Raw genomic sequence first — 10,265 nt, 5'->3', positions numbered from 1 at the left:
TTGATAAATTTGTATGTATGTATGTATGTATGCATATATATATATATATATATTGATAAATTTGTATGTATGTATGTATGTATGCATATATATATATATCTATATATATATATATATATATATATATGTACACACACAAATATATACACACACCTACACATAAACACTCAATACAAAAGTCTTTAAGATAAAGCTTGTTGATAATATTGTCAGAATGAAAGTGAAAATCTTTTGCTTTATCAAACGAATGCGTACGTATATATACATACATATGCATATACATATATATATATATATGTGTGTGTGTGTGTGTGTAAATATGTGCGTGTGTGTGTGTGTGTGTGTGTATGTGTACAAAAGTACCTGTCTCGAGTATCTTCTAACGATAAACCCTGTTGATAGTATTGTCAAAATGCAAGTTAAAAATGTGATGATTATCAGACGAAATATCACTTTCAAGAGTAGAAATCCAATAAATAACGAAAGGTTCATATTCAATGAGTAGAAGAGATTGCTGAGAGTTTAATTCCTTCTCATATTTAAAGTTTGTGTCCGTCAATAAGCTTTCGGAAGTTCTCTCTCTATTCTCGGATAATTAAAATAACTGTATTGCGTGAGAGATAAAACGAAAGCAGAATTTTTTTCTTGTTTGGTAATATCTATAATATCTAATACTATTCATTTCATTCATGATGTCTTTCAAAAGATGTTTGGGTGCTATAAGCAGTCAAACTATTGGATGCAGAATTATTAGAAATCAATGATTTGCCATCAGTACCACTCTATATCCATCAATAAGTCACAGACCACATCTCTTAGTAACCAGTGTCTTTTGTATAATTAATAAGTGCTTTGTTGGTTTCAAGTTGTTAGTTCAAGCTTCGAAGTTGATGTTGGCACTTCGTCGCTTACGACGTCGAGGGTTCCAGTCGATCCGATCAACGGAACAGACTGCTCGTGAAATTAACGTGCAAGTGGCTGAGCACCCCACAGACACGTGTACCCTTAACGTAGTTCTCGAGGATATTCAGCGTGACACAGTGTGAGAAGGCTGATCCTTTGAATTACAGGTACAACAGAAACAGGAAGTAAGAGTGAGAGAAAGTTGTGGTGACAGAGTACAGCAGGGTTCACCACCATCCCCTGCCGGAGCCTTGTGGAGCTTTAGGTGTTTTCGCTCAATAAACACTCACAACGCCCGATCTGGGAATCGAAACCGCGACCCTATGACCGCGAGTCGGCTGCCCTAACCACTGGGCCATTGCGCCTCCACTTGACCTTCATTAAAAAAGATATAAAGTGCAAGTTAGTTACAGGTGAAAGAAATTGGGTCCGTTACTTTTTGCTGGGACCAGAGATTGATGGGAGAAACCCTAACTCATGGTTTTCCACATCAGAAAAGCAAAACATCAATAATATCAATAAGTTATTCTCTTTTGACGCAATCAAAATGCCTGCAACAAAGGGGACTTTTCTAAATGTGGCCAGTGGCTAGATGAAGATGTTTAACTTTGAGACGAATTTCGCTTGCCGCGTGAGAAATTTATACAATCTCATCTGATTGATTTCAGCATAGTTTTCGTCACTTCAATTCTACTCAGAGGGCTTGGACATGATCAAGTTGTCACAAGACCGGGGAACTAACTTCTTAATCACATGGCCATGTCTGCTTGTATAAAAAAAAATCACTGTTGATCGAATGGTGAAGTTTTACGTAAATTGATTTCTAGCTTTAGCACAAGATACATACAAGAGAAGAGAGTATGCTTCTACTTTCAATCGAGCCTCACTATTTCACTGGTACTTGTATTTTATTGATATTAGATTAAAGGTTTTTCGTGGTTGTCTCTTCAATTTCTCTCCTGACAACATTTCTCTGAAGAACCCTATCTGTAATATTGGATTTTCTATTCCACGCAGCCGTACACTTTTTTCTCTTCTTGTTGATTTTAGTAAATGATACAAGTCTTGTCGACACAAACCAACACCAGTCTCTTTGAAGCCAGTTTGATCTTATTTGTTTGTGTGTGCGCGAGCGTATTCAATTTGTCTGCTGTGCCAAATTCTCGTTTCTTCTAATGAATAAATATAAACCCGGTCATCGTTTCCTATTCAAAGAAAACGATGACAGGTGAGGGTCTTTCAGAATCTCTTAATGCTGATAAAACAAGAATAAGTGCTCGTTGTCTTCAACACAAAAATGCTGCCAACAAGAGACAGGTGACAGCCACAAAAATCTGTACTGAAGTATCCAGCACATAGTACTTTCAATAAATAGACACAAAAAATGCCAAGAAATAAAGACCTGGATCTAGCTGCAGCATCAATACTTTAGACAATGATTAATCTAGCCGTGTGCTGAATGAACAATAGACAAAAATATACGGAATCATTGTTGTTTATTTTTACATCAATTGTTTCATAGCACAAATAATTGTGTTTACTGATCTGTCGAAAATATATTCCAGTATAGACAGTTCTCATGAACTCTCTAGGTAGAAAGCTTGCAACAATCCAGTGAAAGGATATCAAATCAAGAAAGAATATCAAATGGGTAAAATAAATAAAATAGGTGTATAAACCTCTTAGGAGTTATTACGTAAAATTTCGGTTAGATACGTAAATGTTCTATGAGACGGATAAATACTCAATGAAATGTTCGGGGAATATTTCCTGATTAAAAGGCGAATTCTCTGAATAATATTCTGACCTGTGTATAATACAGGGCTTACTTATTTTAAGGGGAAAATCAGACAGAGTAGCGTTTATGCCTTTCTCAAAATCATTTGTTCAGCAGCATAACTGATGAGAAATGGTTGTAAGCGTGTGAGAAACACAATCTTCTGTTCACTCCTCGGGGTGTTACCATGTTTTCAATAGAAATTCTAATGACATTAACATAAAATTTGAACCAGAGAATGAGAGTCCACGGAGTAACGCGACCTATTAGAGATATCAACAAACTTCCTCCTCAAATAACATACCAAACTCTCTTTAAAAACAAAAGAATACACAATGGGTAGTGTACACTTGAGTAACGACTCGGTATCTGTTGTTACAATTACGTAATTTGGTTATGAAGAAAGGCATGTTGTAGATATATATATACATCATTTATTGCTACATTAATGCAGATGTTCATGCAATATAAGAAGAGGAAATTTTATACGAAACGACGTATAATACAGGTGCAGGAGATCTCCATCAGAAATTCACATTAGGCCGCTATTTACACGTCAATGCTCATGCTTGTTACCATGTTGCCTCGGTATGTTTCATCATCTATCGCGTCGGGTTGAATATGTAGCTGTGATAACAGCTATAGGTCGAGAGCGAACTCCACCAGGGACCGAATTCACTTTGGTCTTTTCGCGCTAAAATGAGCGGTATTTCTAAGCTCTGTTCACAGAAAATCCTAGTAATACTGTCAGACTATCACGTGAACGAAAACTGTTGATTAGATGGAAGGAAAATATACTTGGACACATGATCAACTCATGATTTCCATGTGGCTAAACGTTGGGTCAAATCCAGATGTTATATAAGCACCCTTCAAGTCGAGTTGTAGGGTAAATAAGGAGAAAAAGAGAGAACAAATGAGAACAAGAGAAAAAGAGAAAAATGAACAACAAAAAAAGAAAGCAGAAATGCAAAGAGTATATTTGACCAATACAAAGAAAGTTCACAGCACTCAAGTTGTTAATACTCATAGGAAAGACATGTATTTCATAATGTCCCTTCCCAATCTCCGTTAAAACATAAGGATTTCACACTCGTCAAAACAGTTATACAGTTAGCTCACGTTAAAGAGTAAAGGTTATATTTATTACTTTGGTGAAACGAAAATGTGACTCGCTTTTAGTTTCTGGTTATAGCGATTTCCCCGACTTTTGTTGCTAATTTAATTTCCTATAAAAACACACAAAATCTCGCACCTCCACACCCTTTTATCAAAGGTGACAATAGGTTATATTGTTTGACTACATGTGCTACATGTGCTACAATTTGACGTGGAGATAATAACAGATTGCATATACTTCGCATCTGTGTTAATTAGCTAATTACTTTCTTTAGAATTAAATCGATACTTCTTATGATCAATTGATTGCGAGATATTCATTGTTTATGCCAAGATCAAATTCTAGTTTAATATTATGAATGAAATAACCTTTAATGATATTTTGAGTAATGAAGTTTTCAAATTGTCAGGAGTTCCTACACAACATCCTAGTTTATAAATGATCGCGTACGTACACCATCCCCTATTGTGGTCTCGTATGTATAGAAAGTTCTTGGTCACTACGCGTATACATGAACAACTTTCTGTGTTACCAGTACGCGATTTCTTAGGGAGTCAGTCTCGTATGCATATCTATAATTAAAGGCGCATCATCCATGAATATTCCGTCAGTTTTTTTTTTTTCGGGCAATGTATCTCAGGAATATTTATCCGATATGTCCCTATGTTTGAAGACAGCATGACAAAGTATTCCCAAAGACAATATGACAAATGCTTCCCAAAAGGCTTCCCAAATGCTGGTTACGTTTGCCGAGAAAATATCTAAAATCAGACTTTAAAATTATGAAAACCGCTCACGCACACAAATCAAGCTCATGCTTAGTGGTATTTCGGCCATCTTTACATTCTGAGCTCAAATTCCGTCGAGGTCAACTTTGCCTTTTGGGGGTCGATAAATTAAGTAACAGTTGCGTACTGGGGTCGATCTAATCGACTGGCCTCTTCCTCAAAAATTTCGGGCCTTGTGCCAAAAGTATAAAAGATTATTATTATTAACGCAGCAAGCTGGCAGTTTCGTTAGCATGCCGGGAAAAATGCTTAGCAGTATTTCGTTCGCCTTTACGTTCTGAGTTCAAACGGTCGACTTTGCCTTTCATGCTTTCAGGGTCGATAAAATAAGTTACAGTTAAACACTGGGGTCGATGTAATCGACTTGTCCCCTACCCCGACATTTCAGGCCTTGTGCTTTTAGTAGGAAGGATTATTATTATTATTATTAAGGTGGCGACCTGGCAGAATCGTTAGCGCGCTTGATGAAATGCTTAGCGGTATTTCGCCCGTCGCTTCGTTCTGAATTCAAATTCTGCCGTGGTCAACTTTGCCTTTCATCTTGTCGGGGTCGATAGAATAAGTACCAGTTGAACACTGGGGTCGATATAATCGACTCAACCCTTCCCCCCAAATTGCTGCCGTTGTGGTAAAATTTGAAATCATTATTATATTTCAATGCTTCAGGCCAGAATGTATAAATACCATATTTTAATACATTTTTTGACAATGTACAAAGTACAACAAAAATATTTTTGTTTGCTTAAAGCAACTCCGCGAGTAAAGATGTCTGCGAATCATATCCGTAGAGTATGATTTGACGAAGATTTGTATGCAATTTCTATCATGTAGTGCAACTCTGAAGAAATCTTTCCTAAGCTTATGTTGTGTTAACTCATGATTCTTTTCTCGAACCTTAGAACTCATAAGGCCGGTTACCCGGTTTCCATTGTGTATAAGTGACCGAGTTCACAACATTCCCGTAGACAGGACGCCACGTTCTCGCAGGATTCAAGGGAAGCAATTTTGAGGAGAAGGAGAAAGTCGATTACATTGATCCTAGACCTTGATGGGTTAGTTATTTTATCGACCCCAAGGGGGTTGACATCGGCGGAATTTGAATCCAGAAAATAAAAAGCCGGAAGAAAAACCGTTAAGTATTTTATCCGACATGTTAAGGTTTCTCCCTTTAGCTCATTATTCTCTAATACCAAGACAGCTCTCTCTAATCAAGCATATCTTTGATCAACTATGTTTCGACCGTAACTAGCAATTTCATTTTTTCCAGCCAGTGTATTTAGAACTAAATTATCCAGTGTGTCCTTCATTTCTTGTCTACTATTTTTATCTGATCGGGCAATGGCCTGGAGACTCCGCTACTGACTCGAAAAATTGTCAATTATTACTGTTGGTAGAAATGAGTAAAGTGATATATAAATATATTGGAAAGTCCCAGTCATCTTGTCTACCACCTCAAAATATCTCACTCCATTCTCTGTATGGAGTCACACTATCAATAAATGCTCAGTTGTTATTTATAAAAATGCTTTAAAATAACAACCCAATTTAAACATTAAAAAAAAATGTATTTAAATATAAACGGATTAAAATGGTAAGAAGTCAGAAACACAAATACATATTTGGAACTGGAAGAAATGTCATTCAGTCGTGTCAAGAAAGAAATATTTCTATTAGCTAACTGGGAAGGTATTTATTCAATAACAGCAGTTCAGTATTACTATGCACCAGTGAGTAGCCAATATGTTAAAGAATTTTGAATGAACTGACAGGGCCAGGAAGTAATTTGTAAGCCATATATTACCCACTGGTAGTGAACAGTTGGTTCCTATATAAATGGAAAAGCTAATTAGAGACGAATGCTTATAGTATAGCAGACGTTATCGATTTTCTGGCTTTAGTAAATTTTGGATTTTGGATGAGACCGTAATTCTTCTGCAATATGTAGCGGAATAGAATGAATGGAAATAAAATAAGAGAAAAAAACACAAAAATAGCAAAGCGCTGACTGTTGATGAAATCAACTGAATATCTAGCCCTATTAGTGATGTGTGTGTGTGTGTGTGTGTGTGTGTGTGTGTGTGTGTGTGTGTGTGTGGTTAGTCTCCTATGTCATCATACTTCCTACCGTGAAATAATGCGAGGTGCCGAAATCAATGTGTATGTTACAGCAGTTTCTATTATTGTTGACAAGGACGATGATGATGATGGTGGTGGTGCGAACGAAGATAACGATGATGATTATGATTATGGTACGAACAACGGTGATGTTGACGCCCACTCATTGATTCTTTGGTGTTCTTTATATTATTATTAGACATGTGTCGTTCGCGATCCTCAAATTTCGTTCGCCTTTGACTGTTCTATTATTTTGTAATGAAGGTGACGAGGAATCGAGACTTCTGATAGGTCTTTCTTTTTGTTTCTTTTAATGAAGTGAAACAGTTTTGTGGATTTTGTCTCGGGAATGGAAAATCGTTTTGTATCTTAAAGAAAAAGAAAATCATCATAATTCAGACATGGTTGTTTGGTTAGGAAACTCACTTTGCAACCGCGTGATTGTGGGTTCAGTCCCACCGCATAACATTATGGGCGAGTGCTTTCTACTGTAGTCCGGACCGACCGATACTTTATGAGTAAATTTGACGGCTGGAGACTGTACAGAAGTCCGTCATGTATATTACGTGTGTGTGTGTGTGTGTGTGTGTGTGTGTGTGTGTGTGTGTGTGTGTGTGTGTGTGTGTGTGTGTGTGTGTGTGTGTGTGTGAACAAAACCATTACTAAAGGCCCGCTTGATATTCCGTAGAGCTTCTGCGGCAGAGTGACCCAGTTTGTACTCATACAAGAAAATCACTCAACATAGTTTGGTTGTTAACATTTTCATAAGGTCTGTGGGTACGAATTTTGTATGCCGATATTGTTGGGAAAGAAAAGAGTCAAGATTAAATGCAAGGTATTTATAATTGAGTTTTTAAATGACTGAAATAACAAGTAATTAAAAATGCGACATTTAATGTGAACCAACCTAATACATTCTCATGTGTCTTTTCCTCATTTAAGCGATACGATTTGGCTGCTGGTTAATTAAAGAGCTCCATACAATATGTATATATATACAAATAATGAGTATATGCATATATACGTACATGTATGTACATACCTACATCTACCTGTATATATAGATGCATATCTGGGTACAGGACGTTGCAAAAACAAAACGTGGACAAAATGATAAACAGAGTACAGAAAACACACAGGCCACATAGAGAACATTTCCTTCATCAGCTGTCACCATTCTAAAACTAAGCGTTTCGAAGAGTTAGGGCATATATATATATATACATAATGAGGACATTTAAATGCGTTCAAATTTGAACGGATTAAATCGAAAAGAAACGGCAGTGAGTAAAAATGACAATACTTACAACTGATGGAGGATCCTCAGTAATGACTGTTGGTGATTGTTTCTTTCGTTTACATATCCACCAGCCGTTATCTTGTGCGTAGGCGTGGAGTACGAAGGCAGGGAAGTATAGGAAAGTTACCCAGGCTTCCCAAATAGTTACAACTCCGGGAGAGATGAAAGCTGTTACGATATACATCCATATATAAGCCCATAGAGACCAGACAGACGTTGTAATAAATACTCCAAACGTTTTGATTTTTTTAACTTTGTCATTTGGTAAACTGGATATACAAACGGAGGTTATCATTAACAAATTGAAAGCAGCGCTACCTACAATGGTAAAAGTACCAAGGTTTTTCTCCCCGCCTTGTTCCCCAAGCCTTAAAACATTCTCTATTGTGGCCAATAATATCTCTGGAGCACTGCTTCCAAGAGCTAGAAGTGTAAGATTGGCAACAGTTTCGTTCCACACCATTACTTCTTTTGCAATTCTCTCCTGCCGCTCTTCATCCCACTTGTAGACTGTTCTCTTCTGGCTGGTAATTACCTCAATACTACTCATGAATAAATCGGAGACAATAGCAATTCCTAAAAATATGTACAGTATGGCTATTATATAAATCACACCTCGTGTTGTATGAAGCCAAAGGTTTTCTCCTGGCACAAGAATCCAACTCGAACATCTGGTGTGGTTTTCTGGGATGTATTCCACTATATACCCGTAGGTATAGTTCTGTCGGAATTCCATTATTACTTCATTCATGGCTGAAAACAGAATAATAAAAAACTTTGTAAGATTTGTTTGTTAAACTGAAGAGTGGTTGCTCAAAAGAAAATAACAAAAATAATATAGCCCTCCCACAAAAAAGCAAAGAACAACAATAAATCTTAGTGAAACTGCAAAAAGCAAGCAAAACAACAGGAAATAAAAATGTTCCCCGTCGTCTGAATGTATTTTGAAAAAGGCTCCACGAGGCTCCGGCAGGGGATGGTGGCTAACCCTGCTGTACTCTTTCACCACAACTTTCTCTCACTCTTACTTCCTATTTCTGTTGTGTCTGTATTTCAAAGGGTCAGCCTTGTCACACTGTGTCACGCTGAATATCCCCGAGAACTACGTTAAGGGTACACGTGTCTGTGGAGTGTTCAGCCACTTGCACGTTGATTTCACGAGCAGGCTGTTCCGTTGATCGAATCAACTGGAACCCTCGACGTCGTAAGCGACGGAGTGCCAACACACAACACAACACAATCACTAGTCTGTTCATCTACCCTAAAATTTCATTGACCTATGAATGCCTATTTTTTAAAGGTTGGTACTTATCCTATCGGTGTCTTCCGACAACTAAGTTACAAGGAAGTAAACAAACCAACACAGGTTGCCAAGCGGTTCCGGGTGAGAAACACAAACACATAGGTATATACGTATATATATACGACAGGCTTCTTTCAATTTCCGTCTACCAAACTCATTTGCAAGGATTTGGTCGGCTCGGAGCTATAGTAAAAGACACTTGTCCAGGGTGCCACGTAGTGGGACTAAATGTGAATCCATTTAGATAGGAAGCAAACATCAAAGGAGCGCGAGCGATAAACTAAGTACCACTAAAGTACAGGATTATGTACACTCTTCTGGCTATAAAGTACAAGTTCGTAATTATCACTTGAACCTAGAAGGAGAAAGCGAGAGAGAGAGAGAGGGAGAGAGAGGGAGAGAGAGAGAGAGAGAGAGAGAGGAATGAGAGGAGTAAGAGGGAGAAATGGAGTGATTAAGGAAATAAACCGATAGGGATGCATTACAACAGTTAGAAATGAGCTAAAAGGTTAAAATTTTCCCATTGTAAAACCGGGGATCTTGCACTTGCTTGTTTCTGGAAGACTCGGACTTTTAGATGATCGTCTTAGCGGCGTTGTGCAAGCTGTCATTGTCTATAATTTTTAGCATGGACATTGCTGACAGCTAGGGACTTTAACATCTAGGATAAGAAAGTTCGTCAGTGAGGGACGACAGCTAGCATGTCTCTACGTTGCATATAACTTCTTTCATACCTTTTGCATTACAGAACTCATTTTAGTTTTAGTTTTTGCTTTTACTTTAATTTTGTGATTATTACTTATTTTCGATCGAATTTCATCTTTCTTCCCACCCTCTCTCTCTCTCTCTCTCTTTCCTTTTCTCCCCCTCTAGTCTTTAAACATGCGTTTTATGTGTATTTTTGCGAGCGAACCTGTGTGTATGAGTGTGTGTGTGTGTGTGTGTGTGTGTGTGTGTGT

General features: G+C 37.5%; 1 protein-coding gene across 8 annotated transcripts in view; it reads right to left on the bottom strand.

The window, feature by feature from the left end:
• The window catches only part of LOC106880178 (sodium/calcium exchanger 2), a 162,125-nt gene that overhangs the window by 52,910 nt on the left and 98,950 nt on the right, over nucleotides 1-10,265 (bottom strand). For all 8 annotated transcript variants that reach the window (XR_008265295.1, XR_008265296.1, XM_052972080.1 and 5 more), the window contains exon 3: nucleotides 8,011-8,756. Coding sequence is in view for 6 of the 8 variants with exons in the window: in XM_052972080.1 (XP_052828040.1) it covers nucleotides 8,011-8,754 (744 nt within the window). In the remaining 2 variants the exon portion in view is untranslated. The remainder of the gene's footprint in view (nucleotides 1-8,010; nucleotides 8,757-10,265) is intronic.

Source organism: Octopus bimaculoides, chromosome 12 (genome assembly GCF_001194135.2).
Source record: "Octopus bimaculoides isolate UCB-OBI-ISO-001 chromosome 12, ASM119413v2, whole genome shotgun sequence".
NCBI classification, from domain to species: Eukaryota; Metazoa; Mollusca; class Cephalopoda; order Octopoda; family Octopodidae; genus Octopus; species Octopus bimaculoides.
The sequence above is the reverse complement of the archived record's forward strand: the minus strand, read 5'-3'. Positions and strand labels throughout refer to the sequence as shown.